The sequence below is a fragment of the Gopherus flavomarginatus genome, chromosome 3 (assembly GCF_025201925.1).
Source record: "Gopherus flavomarginatus isolate rGopFla2 chromosome 3, rGopFla2.mat.asm, whole genome shotgun sequence".
In the NCBI taxonomy this organism is placed as follows: Eukaryota; Metazoa; Chordata; order Testudines; family Testudinidae; genus Gopherus; species Gopherus flavomarginatus.
This window is the reverse complement of record NC_066619.1, coordinates 43,136,092-43,156,205: the sequence shown is the minus strand read 5'-3', so window position 1 is coordinate 43,156,205 and position 20,114 is coordinate 43,136,092. Positions and strand designations below refer to the sequence as shown.

The 20,114-nt window shown below is 43.4% G+C and overlaps 1 protein-coding gene across 1 annotated transcript in view; it reads left to right on the top strand.

Moving 5' to 3' along the window:
• LOC127048055 (interleukin-6 receptor subunit beta-like) overlaps positions 1 to 11,615 on the top strand; it is a 56,599-nt gene extending 44,984 nt beyond the window's left edge. The window contains exons 13-16 of the mRNA XM_050947194.1: positions 552 to 695; positions 4,779 to 4,875; positions 9,711 to 9,792; positions 11,005 to 11,615. Of these exons, the coding sequence (XP_050803151.1) occupies positions 552 to 695; positions 4,779 to 4,875; positions 9,711 to 9,792; positions 11,005 to 11,496 (815 nt within the window). The 3' untranslated portion in view covers positions 11,497 to 11,615. The remainder of the gene's footprint in view (positions 1 to 551; positions 696 to 4,778; positions 4,876 to 9,710; positions 9,793 to 11,004) is intronic.
• The last annotated feature ends 8,499 nt before the right edge of the window (positions 11,616 to 20,114 follow it).

Below are 20,114 nucleotides of genomic sequence, written 5' to 3'. Positions count from 1 at the left end.
TGTACAAGCTTAGTGATTAAGCAACAACATTCAGATAAGTCCTTATTCCGACTATCACAACAGTAGATACACAGGAAACTCACTTTCAGTGTGTTTCATACTCTCTTCCCCCTCCCCTCCTCCCCCGCACCCAGTCTACAGACTATATGAGCCTACCATGGCTACCCTTTAAGGATAGCTCAAGAGGTAGAGGCTTATGCTTTTGGCTCTTGAGATCTTAGGTTAAATACCCAGGCAATTACCTATACTGGAAGTTTATGGCACACCATCTTCAAATGGCCATACACTGAGATTACTTGCTCCAGGACCCTGATTCATTTCAAGAAGAGAGGACACAAAGTGAGTCCCAATCCCCGCATCTGCCATAGAACGCTTCCTACTTTGGCACCAACCATTGAAGGTCTGCGGAGTATGGTTTCCAACAGGTTTAGGATGAGGGCATGAAGTTGGGCCTCTTCTCAGCTACAGCTTTTTGGGCTTGTTCCTATGTACAGCTTGAATTTGGCTCTAGTGTTGTACTTTTGCTGACCCCTCACCCTCTTTTGTTGCAGCTGTTGCTGTTAATTCTTCTACCACCTGCTACCTGTTAACAGGACTTAAAGAAAACACTGCCTATACAGTACAAATTTCAGGAGTCACCACTGCAGGAGAAGGAGCCCAAAGTCATTCACAGTTTTTCACTACTCTGAAATATGGTACCATGAAGTTCTTTGTGTGACTGTGCTGTGCTGCATTGATCCATACCACAAAAATGGGTTGTGGTGTTTTATTCCAAGACTTCAGCCCTGGGCAATATTAGCTATGAGTAGAACAACCTGTAAAACTGAGAAACAGAGCTAGAGAAAGGGTGACATCCCCCTAGAGCTTTTAGCCTCTTTGACCTGAAGGAGGGGTAAACATGATAGACTCTCATGAACTCTCTTCAGCAGACAAGCAAAGAGGGAAGCCTATAATTTAATTCCAGTCATTTTTTGTACAGTGCAAAAACCAAACAAACAAATAAACCCACACACCTAGGGCTTGAAGCAAACAGAAATGGGAAAGGAACTAAAATCCCCTGCAAACATGAAATGGTTCATCATCAACTTAAACCAACATTCATATGAGAACACTTGGATATAAATTGGCCATGACTAAATTTTAGGCTGGAAGTTAGAAGAAGGTTTCTATAAACCCTCAGAAGAGTGAGGTTTCAGAACAGCCTCCCGACAGGAATAGTCGGGGGCCGGGTGGCAAAAAAACTAAATCATTTTAAGAATGAACTAGATACATTTTAGTGAGATTTAATGACTGGGTTGCTTGGCAAAAAGGGTAGGCTGGGCTTGGTGGCCCAAAAGGTTCCTTTCGGGTTAGTTTTATGTTCCTGTATCTCACACAGGACTTTAGCTGATCAGCTATTGTCATAAACAGATAGCTAAGGGTTAATGTCTCTTTCACCTGGAAAGGGGTAACAAACAACACCTGACCAGAGGACCAATCAGGAAACAAGACTTTTTCAAATCTGGGTGGAGGGAAGTTTTGGGTGTGAGTCCTTTGTTCTTGGTCTGCTCTCTTTCTGGGCTCTGAGAGTGACCACAGGAATCTCCAGGCTTTCTAATTTTTTGTTTCCAAGTTGTAAGTACAAGGATAGTAAGACAATAGGTTTATATTGTTTTTTTTTTCATCTCTCGCTTGTGCTCTGTGTCTTCGATTTGTTCCTTGGCCTCCATTTTTGCCTTAGAAATCATGGTTCCTGTTTTCTTGTGTTGGGGTGCCCTCTGGTGTTTATTGTTAGAACTGCTGGCTCTCTGTTGCCTCCTGGGGTCTGCCTAGCAACAGTGCCTTTTTTTTCTTCCTCTAGCTAATCCTTTAAATGTAAAGTAAACCAGAAAACCCACTTTATTTGCATGTGTATTGTGCTGGGTACTTGACTCTCAGTGGGAGTGCTATAGTTTAACAAAAGACTCTTAATAGTTTCTTGCTTAATTTGCAAGCCAAACTGCAACCAGAGGACAGAAAAAAAATTCTCTCTGGTTCTGTTTAAAACCACCCTTTCTCTCTGCATAAAAGCCCTAGCAGAGAAAAAGAAAATAATATTCCTACTGGCTTCTGGATCTTATCTATCCCACCGCTACCACAATGTCATAACTGTCCTACTCAGGTCTGAACCTTAGAGTTCAGAACATGAGAAGCTAGCATGAAACCTCCAAACTTAATTACCAGCTTGGATCTGATATCGCTGCCACCAGCCAGAAAAATTCCAGTGTCTGGCTCACTCTGGTCTCCCCAAAACCTTTCCTGGGGAACCCCCAAGACTCAGATGCCCTGAGTCTCACCACAAAGGGAAATAACCCACTTCCCTTCTCCCTCTTCCCCTCCAGGTGTTCCCTCCCTGGGTTCTTGGAGAGAGATACAGATTCAAGCTCCATGAATCTAAATAAAGGGATTCCACCCTCTTTACCTCCTCCCAGATTTCCCCGCCCTGGTTACTCTAGGAGATTCCCTGCTTCAAGTCCTTGAAACACAACTACCGAGAGATCAAATCTCTCTCCCCCCTCACCCAGAGGGTATGCAAAGTCAGGCTTAGTAAATCTAACACAAAGAGATTTTCCCCCTCCCTTCGTTTCTTAGCCTTAATCAGTGAAAAACACTCAAACAGGTCTTAAAAAGAAAGCTTTATATAAAAAGAAAGAAAAAGACATAAAATGGTCTCTGTATCAAGGTGACAATATACAGGGTCAATTGCTTAAAAGAAAAAATGAATAAACAGCCTTATCCAAAAAGAATACAATTTAAAACATTCCAGCAACTACACACATGTAAATACAAAAAAAAACCAATATAAACCTATTGTCTGACTATCCTTGTACTTACAACTTGGAAACAGAAGATTAGAAAGCCTGGAGATTCCTGTGGTCACTCTCAGAGCCCAGAAAGAGAACAGACCAAGAACAAAGGACTCACACCCAAAACTTCCCTCCACCCAGATTTGAAAAAGTCTTGTTTCCTGATTGGTCCTCTGGTCAGGTGTTGTTTGTTACCCCTTTCCAGGTGAAAGAGACATTAACCCTTAGCTATCTGTTTATGACAGCTATAGATGTCAGGAAGGCATTCCTTCCTTCCCACCCATCCCTAATGTAGTCAGAGTTTTTTCCCCTCCCTCTTCTGATGCATCAGAAATGACTATGCCCAGATGAGACTCTGGAAAAGGTGGGCTAGTGTGCTGAAGATTTTTCTTGTACCATTCACTTGGCTGGTGGGTCTTCCTCACATGCTCTGGGTCACTGATTGCCAGATTTGGGGTCAGAAAGGAATCCCCTGCCTCCCCCTAGATCACATTGGCAGGGAACCAGGGATAGGGGGCTGGTTTGATTTGGATTTTTTGCTTTCCTCTGCAGCATGGGGTATGGGCTCCTTGCTAGAATCAGCTGGATATATCTAACCAAATCTGGATACATCTCACCAAATCAATTCCCTGCCATTGCAGAGGCCTCGGACGTTGGTTCGCCTCAGTCCGTTGTACTCTCTACCTGTGGCACAGAATAGTTTAGTCTTCTGAGGCTGTATTAATCTACGTTATTAGGTTCAATGTAGGGATAACTGGGTGAGTTTCTGTAGCTCGTAATGTGCAGGAGATCGGAATACATGATCTGCCGGTCCTGTCTAGCCTTAAAAACTGTGACATGCTGCCACTAAGGAAACAAGCTTGGTACAATCAGTGAGTAAAGCAAGGACATACTGTTTGTATCAGATTCTATTTGCACTAACTTTCAAATGAATGTGACCAGTTACTGACATGGCTAGTTAAAAAAAAAAACAAATTTTCTAAAGAGAAAAATTATGAATGTCAGCATCTTTATTTTGAAGTGTCCATTTTTTCAAAGCTTCACAGTTTACTCATTTAAAAATATGAAAAATTATCAAAATGGCTGATGTATTGTTTATCAAAATCCGTTTTTTGGTAACTGAAAAAATTTACAATAACTATTTAAAAAAAAAAGAATTCAGCCAGCTTTATTGCAAGTGGTGTTTGTGTCCACACAAAACTTAGTTAATACGCAGTTCTAATCACGCATTGACCACGTCAGCTGCATAGGCTAGCATCTGATTATCTTCCAGTAGCCAGGTTAAAATGCTGTTGGTTCTGCTGAGTATACAGGACTCTCTACCTGCCATCTAGGTAACCAAGATGGCATGTACTTCCTTACAGATCTGTGCTGGTGGTGGTCTTTGTGCATCTCCTCTAGGCACTCAGAAAGGGAGACAGAAAGGGGTCTCTAGCAATACTTTCTCAGAAATTGTTGATGCAAATAATGGTAGGCAGTGTAGTAGGTGTAATTGCACAGCCACAGCTGACGTGGTTGTGTTGTGAATAAAGTTGCCTTTTTGTTGTAACCAGGTCAAATTAGCAGGTCATCAGCTGATTACAGAATCAAAGTTATAGTTATAGGGGACAAAAGAGGAGATCCTGGGACCAAAATGGCCTCTGGTTTAATTTAGGGCTACTTTAAATTACGCTGGTTGCAGCAATCTCATAGTCTGGGGCTACAGATCTGGCCCATAGCTTAGATGGGGCCTTACAAGACAGAATACTTCCTACTCCACCCACTTTTTATATAGCTCTTTTCCGTGGTCAGTAAGTGGATTTAAAGATTTATCACCCACACGTGACTGAATATTGATTTGATTGTGACTAAGCTCACAGGGATCCCATGATATAAAACAGTGAGGTTTATGCTTTCCAGTCTCTCAAACCCTGGTCCCATAAGTGATTTTCTTCTCTGTTTATCTCCCATCAGATAAAGGGGAATTTGAAGGTATTGTTGCTGCCCTTTGTCTTGGCATCATATCCATCATATTTTTTCTACCCATCATTTGTTCTTTAATGCTTAGAAGGTAAGAGGGTAATATTAACTAGGCTATTGCACAGTATAAGTATATTTTACTGACCTTGCACATTCTGCACTGTTGAGTCAGGTCTTATTTTTGCACAATTGGTCTTTCTAATTTTAAATGACAAGTCTTTATGAGACAGGATGCAAAAAAGCAAGTTATACTGATAATTTACACAAATCTTGTGGTTTTGGAACAGCATTAACAAACCAAGAACGTGCGAGCTACAGATGACGTCAGAGGCTTCTTTGTCACAATCTCAGAATGTTTTAGCGTTTTTTACAGCTGCCAGCCCAGTTAGAATCTCAGGCATCAATGGGATAAGTATGTAATACTTCCTACTGTCCCAAAAATAGATAAAAGTTCTTATGCAAGGAATAATTGTCAAATTGATTATTATGGCCCATTTTTCCTGATGGACTGGGATCATCCATTTCCTATTATAGTAGGACTGTAGATTGATTGTTCAGTGCCACATACAGATTGATAGAATTTAGAAAGCCCAGCTAGCCTAGTAGTGCATCAACTCCCACTAGTGCACATCTGAGACATGATCTCATACCACCCCCCAACATTATGTTAAATGAGTGAAGAGCAAACAATGAGGAGGAAGAAGACAGGGATAACAACACACCTGTTGAGATGTGATGGTGGTTTTTCCCATTTTGTGAGGAACTACTTTCTATAGTGGAAGAATGTTGCATAACATCCCCTCCCTCCGAGAACTGTCTTTTTAAAATATTATTTTTACAAAATGTAAACTGAAGGAGCTATACTCTAATAAATAATAAATAAAAATAATAATCATCATCATCCATGACTGGCTGCACATTAGTAAACTATTGTTGTGCGTCTGAAAATGAACCAATAGTCTACTAATGCAAAACCTGTCACAGATTACGATAAGGAAACCCTGGAACCCTGCCCCTCATCTCTGTTTTTTCTGCTTCAACTACTTCTCCTGTCATTATCTGACTTGACTGGTGTTGAGTGACTAGAGCAGACAGCATGTCAAAACCATAGCCTAAGGCCAAATATGGTCCATGGCATGATTTATTCTGGTCTAGTGCTCCATCACAACCCTCCTCCCTGCAGCGACTACTCATCCTTCCTGGCCTCTCTCTGGCTTATCGCTACTTTCAGAATTTGAGGCTCATTGGTATCCGTTCTGTAGCCGAAGGTGACATCTTAAGTTTGTGTAGGCCAGACTCAGGGCACTGGGAAATAGTGTGTCAAATCCTGTGAACATGATTTCCAGTTTGGAGAATTCCAAAGTTTAAAAAAAAAAAAAAAAAAAAAACCAACCCTGAAGAGTCACCCTGCCTTTTGCATGAGGGGAAAAAAAAAGATATTAACATTTTTAAGATTCCGGAAACCTACATAACAGTTGTTTCTGACAGGATATTTTTGGAGGGTGGGGTCGGGGACAGAGTGGAGATCTAAAAATGAATTCACTGAGTCACAGGAGCTAGGCTGATTTCATAAAAAGTGAATCTAAAGGGAGAGCAGACAGACAGCTTGAACTCCTTCAGTGACTCCAGGAAGCCTCTCAGCTCACGAGAGCAGAGTCAGAAAATGTTTATACATCCAACAAAATACAGTCTAGCTTGGACTTATTGCACTGACAATATTAAAGTGAATCATTTTTTAAAATCCACATACAGAGTGTGCTATTCTACCAATTTCATGTGCAGAGAGAATTGACACCAGGAGAGTCTCAATAGTGGACAAGTTAAATTAATTCTACTCACACTGACTTCAACAGGGAGCAGAGTTAGGCCAACATTAATTGCTTTTGAAATTCCTTCTCTTCTTCCACATTTTGCTCTCTATCATTTCCACTGGAAAATAATTACCAGGAGCTCCGTTATTGTTATAGCAGTGCCAAACTAATCAAGATGGAGTCTTGTGTTGCTCAGAGCTATACAGAGGTAGTCTCAGTCCCTGTTCTGAGAAGCTTATAGTCTAGGATGACCCATATGGTTGGGATGGGAGGGGTGATGACACTCTAGGATGTAATTTTTATATATATATTATAATAGAGACCAACCCAATCTGGCTCTGGGCTTGTCTTCTGCCTCAGTTTCCCCTTGCCCGGAGATGGTTCTTTCTGCCTTTACCTTCTGGTCAAGTCAAAAGTCCACCCCTTCCAGAATATAAGCGAAGCCAAACACACACACGTCTTCCATGCCAGATTCACCTGACACAGTCCTTCTATCAAGGGTTCATCTTCTCTTCCATACCACATTCTTTCAGCATTACCCTTCTCCTGGGCTCAGCTGTAGCCTTCCTGGGCTCTAGTCTGTCCTTTCATCTACCCTTCATTCACAGAGTTCACTGCATTACCTCACCAGGTGGCAGTTTTAAAAAAAAGTCACTCCTGTTTTCCCTTAATAGCAGGGGTTTCTGCAACCTCTCACAGATTGAAGCATAGGCACACCCAGTCTACACTACAGATGCCCAGACTTGGGAACCCAGAACACCTGAGCTGTCTGCCTTATTATCCCAGGCTACCCAAGGCCTCTTCCCACATGCTTCCAGCCTCCTATAGCTCCTTCCCAGTTTTTATAGCTCACAAACCTACTTCCATGGAGTCTTTCTGTTCACTTTTCACAGAGCATCCACTTCCAGGCCCTTACTAGTGATGTCACCCTCATCCACTCTTGACAGGATGCACTTATACTCACAGCAGGCTTGCTATTGTCACCTAACTTCAGCATGCATTTCCACCACCTGGGGGAGGTGACCAGGGTTGCCAACTTTCTAATCACACAAAACCAAATACCCCGGCCCCACCCCTGAGGCCCCACCCCTTCTCTAAGGCTCTGTCCCCACTCATTCCATCCCCTCTCCCTCCATCGCTGGCTCTCCTCCACCATCACTCACTTTCACCGAGCTGGGGCAGAGGGTTGTGGTGAGGGCTCTGGTTGCGGGGTGCACATTCTGGGATGCAGGAGAGGGCTCCAGGCTGGGGGCTTGGCGTGCGGGGGGGGTCAGGGCTCTGGGTGCAGGCTTTGGGCTGGGGGCAGGATGAGGGGTTTAGGGTGCAGGAGGAGGCTCTGGGCTGGGGCCGAGGGGTTCGGAGTGTGAGAGGGGATGTTGGTTCTGGGATGGGGCCAGGGATGAGGGGTTTGGGGTGAAGGAAAGAGCTCCAGACAGGGGCAGGGGTGCAAGGGGAAGTGAGGCCCCTGGCTCAGGGTGTGGGCTCTTGGGTGGGGCTGGGATGAGGGGTTTGGGTGCAGGAGGGGACTCGGGTAGAGGTTGGGGGGTGGGCTCAGGGAGGGAGTTTGAGTTTGGGAGGGGACTCCAGGCTGGGGCAGGGGGTGGGGATATGGGAGGGTGTTTGGGGTCTTGGCAGCACTTACCGTGGCTCCCGGAAGTGGCCACCAGGTCCCTGCAGCCCCTAGATACATGGGCAGCCAGGGAGGCTCTGTGAGCTGCCCACGCACCCACAGGCACCATCCCTACAGTTCCCATTGGTTGTGGTTCTTGGCCAATGGAAGCTGTGGATCCTCTCTAGCCATCCATGCATCTAGGGGCTGCAGGGACCTGGCATCCACTTCCAGGAGCCACATGGAGCTAGGGTAGGCAGGGAGCCTGCCTTAGCTCTGAGCCCCCACTGCACTGCCGACTGGACTTTTAATGGCCCAGTCAGCAGTTCCGACCGGAGCCACCAGAGTCCCTTTTTGACCAGGCATTCCAGTCAAAAACCAGATGCCTGGCAACCCTACTGAGCCAGGAATGGCACAGGTGCATCTGAGCCCCAACCCTCTTAAAGGCCCAGCTCACTCTGTGGCATGTATACTTATTCCATTTTAGAGTAGTTCTGTATTTATATAAAATAGTATCAGTTTTCCCCATCTGCCCCTCAGTTTAACCAACCATCAAATACTGGTTTAACAGTTTAACCATCAAATACTGTCTGATTTCTTGTAGGTCTGGAGGCTTAGTTTAAACACATACATGGTAAAGTTAGCCAGAGTTAGAGGTAGATAGTTTAGTAGGGCTTTTGAAAGCTTGTTATTTCTCAGGTCCCAAGTTCAATAAGAGATTATAAACCACTTAGAAGTGGTATTCATGAAGGCCCTCAGCTGAAACTGATTTGAATAAGGCTCATTAATTTGGTTTTACCTTGGAAAAGCACCACAGTTTTTCTCCCACCACAAATCCTAGTAGGATTTAAGCACAGAGGCAGACATACTAGCTGAGCCCTGAAAATGCAGCTAGAATTTGGATTTCATATCAAGTCTGTATGAGGAAGTACCTATTGCTCTACAGCTAGTTCACTGAATAAAAAAAGTCAAGATAGGTGGATCTCCCATTGTGTCTGAGTCAAAAGCAAGGGGTGACATGGGCTAATATGCCAAGATAGCTCTGCTGCACTCTGCCTTCTAGTCCCTAGGCCTCCACAGGTTTGCAGCATCATGGGGGAGGAGCAGATGCTTGCTCTTGGGGAATGGGCAGATTTCTAAATGGAAACCTATTTATAAGTTGCTACTTGTAAGACAAGCTTTACCTGCAAGGGAGGAAAGGGGGTTGAAGGAGCCATGAAACAGTGGTGGATTAAAGAAAGAAAGCTGATATGCAGTATAGAGTTACATGCTGATGGCCTTCATAGCTTTTGTTAATTACACTAAATAATTGTGCATCAGAAACTGACTAACTTACTGTGAAAATATGGACTATAGTTTTGGACCTCCAATTTTTGTGTGTATTTTTGTGTGGTCTGATGTGCATGAAAACACTGAAACTGTGTACATGACTTGTGATGCAAACAGAAGTATATGAAGGCTCGGTTATTTAACTGGATCCTCAGTTTAATAAGCATGTCTTTCCAGGTCAAGAAAATTGTGCTGGCCGACTTTACCAAGTCCAAGAGACAGCAGTGCTATCCAAGATGTTGGAAGAGTCATTCCACGGGTATGAAAAGTGTTTATAAATGGGCTCTTCCAGTGAATTACAGCAGCACTGATTACTAGCATCTTCTCTTTTTAATTGTGCCTGGTAAATGTACAGCATTAAAGATCTAGCTGAAGCTCTGGTAGTATTAGAAATGTAGTGTCAGGCTTTTACAGGGGATTTTTCTACTCCTTTTTAAAAAGGTTTTATTGATTTTTTTCCCAAGCATTATGCAATATGCACTAGGCAAATGTGTGAAAAACAAACACAAAACCATGAAGTAACTCAAAAGGGAAAAAAAAGTTACATTTTTTGACTTAAACAAAGTCCATTATGCAAGAGTCAGTAAACACCAGGATTGATGGTTACTTGAGAAATGCAGAGTGTGAAAGTTCATGTGAATCTGGAATTGTTCAAATACACAATTAATAGAATCCCTAAATATATGAATGTTAGATAAAACATTTTGATCCAAATTCACAACTGTATCACAAAGGAGCTGGTTTCTGCTATCTGATTTTGGGACCAGTTCTTCACTGACCTCAGCTTCAGCACACTTTTGAGGGCTTTTGGGGTTGCTCTAACTAGTCAGAGAGTAATCACAGCAAGAGATTGTCTGCCAACCAAGTATTGCCAGAACTCAGTAGGGTGCTCAAGTCATACCCTTGCTCTCTCTACACATGTCTGCCATATGCCATCTGCGGGGGGCAGGGGCCAGAGGAGCTGGCTACATCGGCTCTGTGTCAGCAAATTGCTAGCTACAAAGATACATTCTTCAGGGTTTAAGAAATCTCTAGCTTGTATGCTGTCAGGTTTCTTGCACCTTCCTGTGAAGAATCGGGTGCTGGCCAATGTCTAAGCTAGGATACTGGACTAGATGCACCATAGGTCTGATCTAGTATGGCAGCGTTTATGATCATATCTTACTGTGTTCCATAGCAGAGTGGCTCTGACCCTGTCTTGTTTTGTTTTTTACAGAGTACAAGTAGGTAAAGTAGTATGTTCATGGTCACTTAGAATCATAGAAGATTAGGGTTGGAAGAGATATTAAATAAAATAGCTTGGCCAGCTTGATTAAACAAGAAAGTAATAGCTGTGGCCATGCTGCCTATTAATGGACTTCATTTTTCTGTTGCTTAGTATTAGTGTAAACTTACAATATTGAAATAAAATAATTTACTATATGCAGAAACATGCGATTATTTTTTTCTTTCCATTTCATCTTGTTTGTAGGCTAACCAGGGACCCACTTCAAGGCTGTTGCTTCAAACACAAACTGACAATGATACTACCAGCCTTCTTGTGATAGAAGAAGATTCAAAGGCTTCTTTGAAGCTGCAGCCCTTTAGTGAGGACACAGAAGACAACAGTGAGTGCGATGCAGGCCGGTCTGAAAGTGCTGGTGGTAGCCCAGACACCTGTCCAAGTCTTTTGAAAATCCCTGAAAAGGCAACTGCAACTGAAAAAGAAAGAGTCAGCTCTAGCATGAGGGCACCTCTTCTGAGTGATTACACCAGCATGGAATTCAGTCAGAAAGCCATGCTAAGTCTGGCGCTGAATCTCCCTCCATGGGCTGCCCATCCTCATATGGAGGGGAAACTGAACAACAGGCCAGGAAAAGTGGAGCAACACACACTGTTTACTCCTCAAGACTATGTGAAACAGAGCCAGGTGGTGTTTATGCCAACTGGACCAACACTGATGGAAGAAACCAGTCTAAGCTGAGGTCTCTCAATGCCTCCCTGTGGCATAGGATCAAGCCCCAAAACCTTTGATGCTTGATTGGAGTGGTTACAATATTGTAGGACAGTGATTCTGTGAATGTTGACACTTCTTTGCTTTAATAAGTTTGTGTATATAGTTACATTAGCCATTTCAGGCCCTTGCTTTTACCACAAATCGTACTCAACTAACTCTTGCAGTCATGACATGGACAAAGCTCCAGTTTGGGTTCTCAAAAGATTTTCCAGCTGGATATGGCTCCTCGCTACTTTGAGTCTGATTATTTGTCAGTGTTAATGTAGTAAATGCAGTGTGGTCTAGTGACTCAACCGCAGCACCGGTAGACAAGAACCCTTGATTCTAGTCCCAGCCTTGTATTTGGTTTGCTGTAAGCAAGTCAAAATCTCCAAAAGTGGCATCTAATTTTGGGTGAGCAATTTGAGACAACTAAGATCTGCTTTTCAGAGCTGGTTAACAAACCCCATCAATCCTTTGGAAAGGAATCCAACCAGCTTGTCTATCTTTTGCATTTTGGGGCATTGTGGCAACTTTCTCAACCAGGTTTCTGTTCATTCTTTCCAAAAGATGTTCCTGATCAGCTTGTGTGTTGGTCATTGTTAGCGAGTCAGACTCTTTGAGTGAATGATATATCAACCCCCCAGGCAGATGTTTCCCTGGTGGTGGTGGCATCTTTAGGATGGGGTGGGGGGGGAGTAAAAAAAAGAGCCCTCATGGCCATTGGAGACCCCATGACACTTTCTGCAAGCGTGGGAGTATTTGCTAGATAACCTAACCAGACTCAGGAGGAAGAGGAAATGATTCCCCTGAGTTCAGCACTTCACATTGATAAAGCACCTTACATCCTGAAGTAGTGATGCTATTATGGGTGTGTTCCCCCATTTTACCCAAGCAGCAAATCAAAGTTCAAGGCCCCGTGGGTTGTTTCCACTAGGAAGAGAAAATAATAGAGACAGGTATTTCTTTGATGCAATCCTGTTCATGTATACAGAATGTGCAAAGTCCAATGTCCGTGGAAAAAGGAGGAAATGATAGCAGAAGACAGTGTCCTTAGCCCCAACCCAAAACTCTCTCTCTAGCTTCTTGCAGGCCCACATCATGCTGTGTCTCTCTCCGTCCTGAGTTTGTGTGTACACACACACAGCCACAGCACAGTCCTTCCCCCTAGATTGTAAGTTCCTGAGCTGACCTGCTTGTTCCTTTGTTTTGAGCTTGTTTCACTGTCTTTTATGGTTCTCTTAAGTGAAGGGTGGCACTTAAACCTGCAACAGGCGCTATGATTTCCAGTTTTATATAAAAATGGTTACTCACCTTTTTATAACAGTTATTCTTAGAGATGTGATGTTCATATCCATTCCAATCAGGTGTGCACGGCAGCTGGAAGATTTTTCCCCTAACAGTATTCGTAGGGTCAGCCTGGGCGCCCTCTGGAGTCGCACCTTCATGGCGCCCAATATGGGGCCCTGCTGATCAAACCCCAACTCCGTTCCTTCTTGCTGGGTACCCTGACAGAGGGGTAGGAGGGTGGATATTGGAATGGACATGAACAACACATCTCACAGAACAACAGTTATGAGAAGGTGAGTAGCTGTTTTTTCTTCAAGTGCTTCTTCATGTCAATTCCAATCAGGTGAATTACAAATCCAAATTCAGGAGGCGGGATTGGAGTTGTCCACCAACTGGAGTTCCGCTCTACCAAAGGCCATGTGGTCTCTGGCCTGCTGTGTGATTGCATAAAGTGTATATGCAGGATCATGTCATTGCCCAGCATATTTCCTGTGTAGGAGCCTGAGCCAGGAAAGCCATTGAACAGACCTTCACCTTGGTGGAATGCGCAGGCCCTCCTGCCAGGCTGTAGTACTCATGGATGCAGGACATGATCCACAACAAAATTCATTGAGAAGAGACTGGAAGACCCTTCATTCTGTCTGCCTTAAATTAGAGTGAATAAATGAAGACTCGGCACACCACTTCTGTAATATACAAAGTTTTTAAGCTAATTGTAATGTAATTTTCTATAAGGGCTGCAGAGCGCTCGGACCAGGCCAGGAGCAGAGCCCTGGGATGGCTGCCAGTATGCCAGGCCGACAGGAGGGCTGAGCAGGGCCAGAGGCCCGGAGCCCAGCTAGCAGGGGGCTTGCAGCTGGAACCCCAGACCAGCAGAGAGGTGAGCGGGGCCAGTGGCTAGTATCCCAGGCTGGCGTAGGCTGAGCGGAGCCGATGGCCAGAACCCCAGCTGGCAGGGGCCTGACGGCCGGAACCCCAGACTGGCAGCGGGCTTAGTGGGGCCAGCAGACAGAACCCCAGACGCATGCCGACCCTTGGGATAGAACACTGGGAGGAAGATGTTCTGGTTGATGTGAAACTGGGAAACTACCTTTGGGAGGAATGCAGGATGTGGCCTGAGCTGAAGCTTGTCCTTGTAGAATACCATGTACGAGGGCTTGGATGTTAGGGCCTTGAGCTCAGAAACCCTCCTGGCTGAGGTTATTGCCACCAGAAATGCCACCTTGTACGAGAGGTAGAGCAGGGAGCACACTGGTTCAAAAGGCGGCGCCATCAGTCTGGAAAGGACCAGGTTGAGATCCTAAGCCCAGACTGATTCCTTGACTTGTAGGTATAGTCTGTTGAGACCTTTGAGGAAACGGCTGACCATAGGGTTAGCAAAGGCTGACCAGCGCTCTGAACCTTGATGGAATGCAGAGATGGCAGCCAAGTGAACCTTTATTGACGACATGGACAAACCCTGCAGCTTGAGATGGAGGAGCTAGTCTAACATAAGTGGCACAGAGGCAAGGATCTGCCTTAGCCAGCCAAGACTGCATCTTTTGTAATATTACTGTGAACCCTGTGACCAGAAAGCCAGTCAAAAGCCTTAACCTGACATACCAGTGTCAGGTTTGCCAGGTCTCAGAGTGCAAAAGGATGTGCTGACCCATGTGTCTTTAGCAGCAAGGTTGCAAGTAAAAATCAGCACCAGACACAGAAACTATACTTTTTCTGTATCTTTAATAAAAGGTAAAAAAAAAAAATGGTGTTTGTAATACAGCTAAGCAGGCCAAAGCCTTTCTTCTCAACCCTCCAAACCGTGTTTGACTGTTTAGTGTTGTACAGTGACAGGGTCATGTTAACACCTTTGACTCTATTGGCCCACTTACTCTATTTAAATTAACACAACAGCATGCTCTGGGAAGAACAACAGTTGCCAAACTCTCACTCTCTGAAAGGGAGAAGCAAAATATATATGAAGCCAGAAAAGTTAACTGTAATAGTTTCATGGACTAAAATATTATCACTATGCAGATTACTCATCTCTATATCAGGTTTGAATAGGACTGCGCTTTCTTGCTTAACAAGCTCCTTGCAGGGGATAGTTTCCTAGATGGACTCTAGCTAGTGGAGGTGATCTAGAGGCTAACATTTGGAGGAACTGGCTATTAGTGATCACATGCACTTTTAAGTGAGGGAATTTGGCTGCAGATTGTCAAAGTGATTTGCAGTCTCAGGTCCTTGATGGACTAATCTTTGTCACAAAAACACATTTTTTCATCTTCGAGCAGGAGCGACTCCAGGTCCCAGCACGCCAAGCGCGTGCTTGGGGTGGCATGCTGCGGGGGGCACTCTGCCAGTCACTGGGAGGGCGGCAGGCAGGCGGCCTTTGGCAGCATGCCTGCGAAGGGTCCACTGGTCCCACGGCTCCACCGAAGCTGCGGGACCAGCAGACCCTCTGCAGGCATGGCTGCAGGAGGTCCACTGGAACTGTGGGACCGGCGACCAGGAGAGCGCCCCCCCGCGGCATGAAGCCATGCTTGGGGAAGCAAAATGTCTAGAGCCACCCCTGTCTTTGAGATTGCACACCTTTCCTTCATGCGCAGACCTAGCTACATTTATCCATGCTTTCATTTTACTTTAAGGCCAGACTACAACAGCTCTCTATCTGGGCTCCCTCAAAGGCCATGTGGCATTCAGTGAGTGAGAAACATGGCTGCTCAGCTTTGGTATGTGGTAGACTGGCAAAATGTTAGCACACCAAGATTTTGTACTCTGTGCTGGCTACCAGTTCACATCTGAGTCTAATTCAAGATATTAGTTACAGTCTATAAATCCCGGAATGGTCTAGGCTTTGTTTATCTCAAAGACCACCTCTCGCTCAGCTCTACCATGGCATCTGTACTTTAAAAAACACTTCAGCTGTCTTCAGAAAGGAGGCATGGGGCCTGAAAGAAAGGTGCACTCTGTATTGGTCCCTCAGCTCTGGTACATGGGCCTATTGGACATCATTCTGAACCCAAACCAGGTCATAGCTAAAAAACTCTTCAAAATGCACTTCCTTGCTTAAGTCTTCTACAAGTGGCAGGCATGGGTTTCCAAGCTTGTGTTACTCTATTTTATGCAGTCGGTTTGCCTAGCTTGGGCTTAGTGGCATTGACATTGGCATCAGCATCCTACTTTGGGGAAGTACATTTCTTTTGTCTAAATTATGTTAACTGTGCTCTAGTCCTGTGGTGATGAGCACATTAGGAAGGCATATAACAACTATATTCTGGACTGTTCATGGCAGAGTTTCAGAATACAGTTCGTTTTAGGAAGCCTTCTCCTGAAGCAAGTCTATTATTCATACCAAGAGACCAGCCTTGTATCTGGGGAGCTATATCAATCATACTCACCCCCATTTCTGTAACCAAAGTGCAGGTCTAAGTAATAATATATGTTGGGAGTGTGAGACTGGGAAGCGGGGGAATTCTAGGTTCATTAAATGGAGCCCAAGTCACATGCATGAAAGAGCCCTGCTTGCCCCCAACTATGCATGAACTCCTGGTTCCCTACCATACCTTTGGGGAGGCAGGAATTAAACCCAGAAATAAATACTTCACTCAGCTACAAAACACTTTTAGCAGGGCAGAAACAATGACTCAGTTAGACACCTCCCCCCCAAGCAGTAACACAATGTACTGCATCCCCACTGCCTCAATATACTGATGAAGGTCAAGCCAATTAAGAGTCCAAACAGTTTCCCAACACCAGTCTTCTTGTTCCCAACAGTTTGAGCCAGTCTATACAATCCTCCTGAGGAGGTGGTATCTCACCTTAATCACCCTGCACTGCTCTTAGTCCTCACACCCCGCAACTGGAGCTGCATACAGTCCCTGGCTCAGTAATGCATAAGCCATTTATAAACTTGGTTACAGTATGGTTCCCAAAGACATTGCATGCAATTGCAATAGTTGTGACAGAGATAGGTAACCCTAATTTAATATTATTTGCTAAACAATAACATGCTTAACTCTGCATAAGACACAAAAATTCAGACAGTCATTATCCCAATGAGCTCAAAAAAATGAACAAGATCGTTTAAGTTAATATAGAGAAATGTAGGTTGAAAAGTTGAACAGATTGCGTTTTCATAGCGGTCAGGTCTCACACAACCTGGACAAGTGCATTGTGCGGTTGTTCACTTAATTCATTTGCCAGTGCAGTTCCCTGCCATAATTTTGAGGTATATTTGCCTGGTTTTTATTTTAAACGGTGGTTCCTGCTGCCTCAAAATGGAGGCTTTTCATTGAGTAGCTTTTAATGACACACTGTTTTTTGGCAGGTCTACCGAATCTTATACTACATACCTTTCCACCTGCACTAATGACCCAAACTTCTGCAAAAGGCCTGGTATTAGATGTACACGTGCAAATACGGCCAAGAAAGGAAAGCTTTCTGAAGTGCCTGTCCAGCTGTATGAAATGCAGCTGCCAGCAACTACAATATTAACCAAGGATGAGAGCATCCCAAGCTTGTCCTTTGGGAAAGTTTGGAGCTGAACTCTGCAGCTCGGGCCCAACTTTATTATGAATATAATTCCATAATTAAGAGGACATGTGTAAATGATCAAAGTTGAAGATGTGAGCTCAAGCAAAATACCTCTATGAACTTTGACCAACATTCCTCTCTGAGCTAAAGTTTTTAAAATAGCTACAGCGCCTAACTATTTTAAAGGGAAACTGAACATGCTGAGTAATCATCATTAGGAATATAAAATCATCTTGTGGAAAATTACCTGCAGGCTATAAAGGTTATGGGCAAAGTATTTATTGCCATTATGTTGTAATGTATGTAACTTTCAACTCCCTTTTAGAGCATTTCAATTTCATGCGTTTAATCCAGTCTTTAGTTAGAACTTATTCTGCTATAAAGTCCCCAAAGTAATTGCTATTCCTATGAAGCTTCCACACTTGTTTGAGCCTTGTAAATTTCCTCTTAATTCAAACACTACGAAACACTTATTAGATGTTAAATAAGCCTCTGAAGGCTTCACAGCCTTAATTCATACCAACTCGATAATTACTTCACTTTTTGGCCCTGCCAGGTATCTACATTTGCATAGCTGTAATGGCGAGATGACAGTATGTTTTGTTGAAAATGGCAAATGCAAAAATAATTTTGAATGCTTCTTCCCCCACGCTCTTTTGTTGTGTTAAGATTAGTGCCAACTTGGCCCTAGTATTCCACAATAAGAATACTACCTAGTTCTTATACAGTGCTTTTCATATATAAATTTTCAATAAAGAATTGTAAGTCTTCTTCATGGTAGGTGAGAAAGTGTAAAACTGGCACTGATGTAGGGTTTGGGTATTCAGCATGGAAAAGAAAATGCCTTAGTTTAAACTGTGTATGAAGTTCAACTTGCCAGAGATGAGGCCTTCTCTGGCAGTTGCTATGTTACTAACTGTGTGTGGTGGTCTCTTTAACAAGATCATGCATCTTTAGTACAGGTAACTAAAGCTACACTAGTGATATCAATGAACAAAAATCATTCTGCAAGGGGACAGGCAAGGGAATAAAAGTGAACAATCTAGATATTGAGGGCTTGTAATCAACCCCCCGTACCCCTGAACACATTTTACAAATACTTTGTTAGGGAAGGTGGCTCTTCAAAGCCAGAGGGTGGTTTCCATTTAATGTTTAACTTCTATTAGTGCAAAATGACAATTCTAAGGAGTGGACTGCATATTGCTGGTGCGATGTGAGGAAGATAGCAGTGTTAGTGGTTCTCCTCTTCCTGTTCCGAGTAACTAAAGGAATGTGGTTTCCTCAGCTGTCATTCCTGTGAATTTCACACTCATCTGACATATATGAAAAATAGTAAATTTCAGCTTTAAAATTATCCTAATTCTCTCCACCAAAACCAGATTTGAAATAAAACATTGTAAAGCTCATATAACTCCAGTCCTCAACTTCATATCCTCTCATAATAGGCCAAAATAACCCTTTCTATATAACCTCTTCTCTCTCTTTTTTTGCTTTTTCTTCCCTCACTCTCTTTTTGGCCACATTGTTGTCTTGAGCCAGTTACTGCCATGCCACATATTCACAACGCAGAGCCTCACTGACCTCAAAATGGAGTCTGACATCAAGTGTAAACATCAGGCAGTCTAAAACAGAACCTGGTCAAGAGTGAAACTGACAGTTTTATTAGCCTGTCAGATATGCTCCTTCTTAACTGGAAAACGGAAACCCTGCCTTGCTCTTTCAAGAAACTTGGAGCAGCAAAGAGGGAAGGAATTTAACAGTTTTTCAAACATAAGTTGGAAACCTTAGGAAAAAAAAAAATACTAAGTCTGACTTATTGTTGGCCAGGCTGTTCTGTGGTAATGGATAACTAGACACTGTTAGGGGATTCAAGACAATTACACATATACAGCAGTCAGGTTTTTCTTTTTGACTCAGCAAACTATCTGACTAATTACTTTTCCCCCGCCTCATGAAAACTTGGTTCCAAGCCATTTGCAATTGAGGCCATGGGTGCTGGAACTAGGTGTGCTGCTGCACCTCTTGCTTGAAGTGGTTTCCATCATATACAAGGTTTGCAGTTTGGTTCAATGGCTCTAAGTACACCCACTACACAGATTGTTCCAGCAGCCCTGACTGAGGCGGAGAGTAGGCTGAAAAAAAGTGTTGAGGGATTTTTTTTTAATTATTAAATAAAATCAATAATAGGTACCTTACCAGGACACACACAAATGAATATGCAAAATGAAAAGGCTAAAAGGATCACCCTGCCACCAACCGGCAGTACTGAAGCAACTGCAAACAAACAATCAAGCAACATATTCCTAGTATTCTAAGCTTGCCATTTTCTATAATCATATACCATAGAAACATATTAAAATGACAGCAAACTACAGCTGATAATTTCAATGGCCCCTTACTACATTTAGCCTGGTGGTTAAACAGTCTATTGCAATGTTAGCAAAATCACAGCAACAGGCAACCAGGTTAGTAATATATATGTAAATAATAGTTTTATCAACATACTGTTCCAAACCTCAGTTTTTGCAATGAGGTGTTGAAGAAAGTGTGCCTGGCAGTACCCACAAAACATACAGAGTTGAATTATTTACTCTTGCACAGTATTCACTGTAGTCATAAAAGTGTGTGTAACTAAGTACCTTGTTGCTAAATGCAGAAGCAGGTATTTAATTACAAGGTCCATCTTGTCAGGTCCAGTTGCACTGCATCACACATTCTCCAACTGTAACACTGAGATTGCCTCATTTCATTTCAATTATGTTGAAACTGATGTGACACACTGATGCGTGTATTGGATGAAA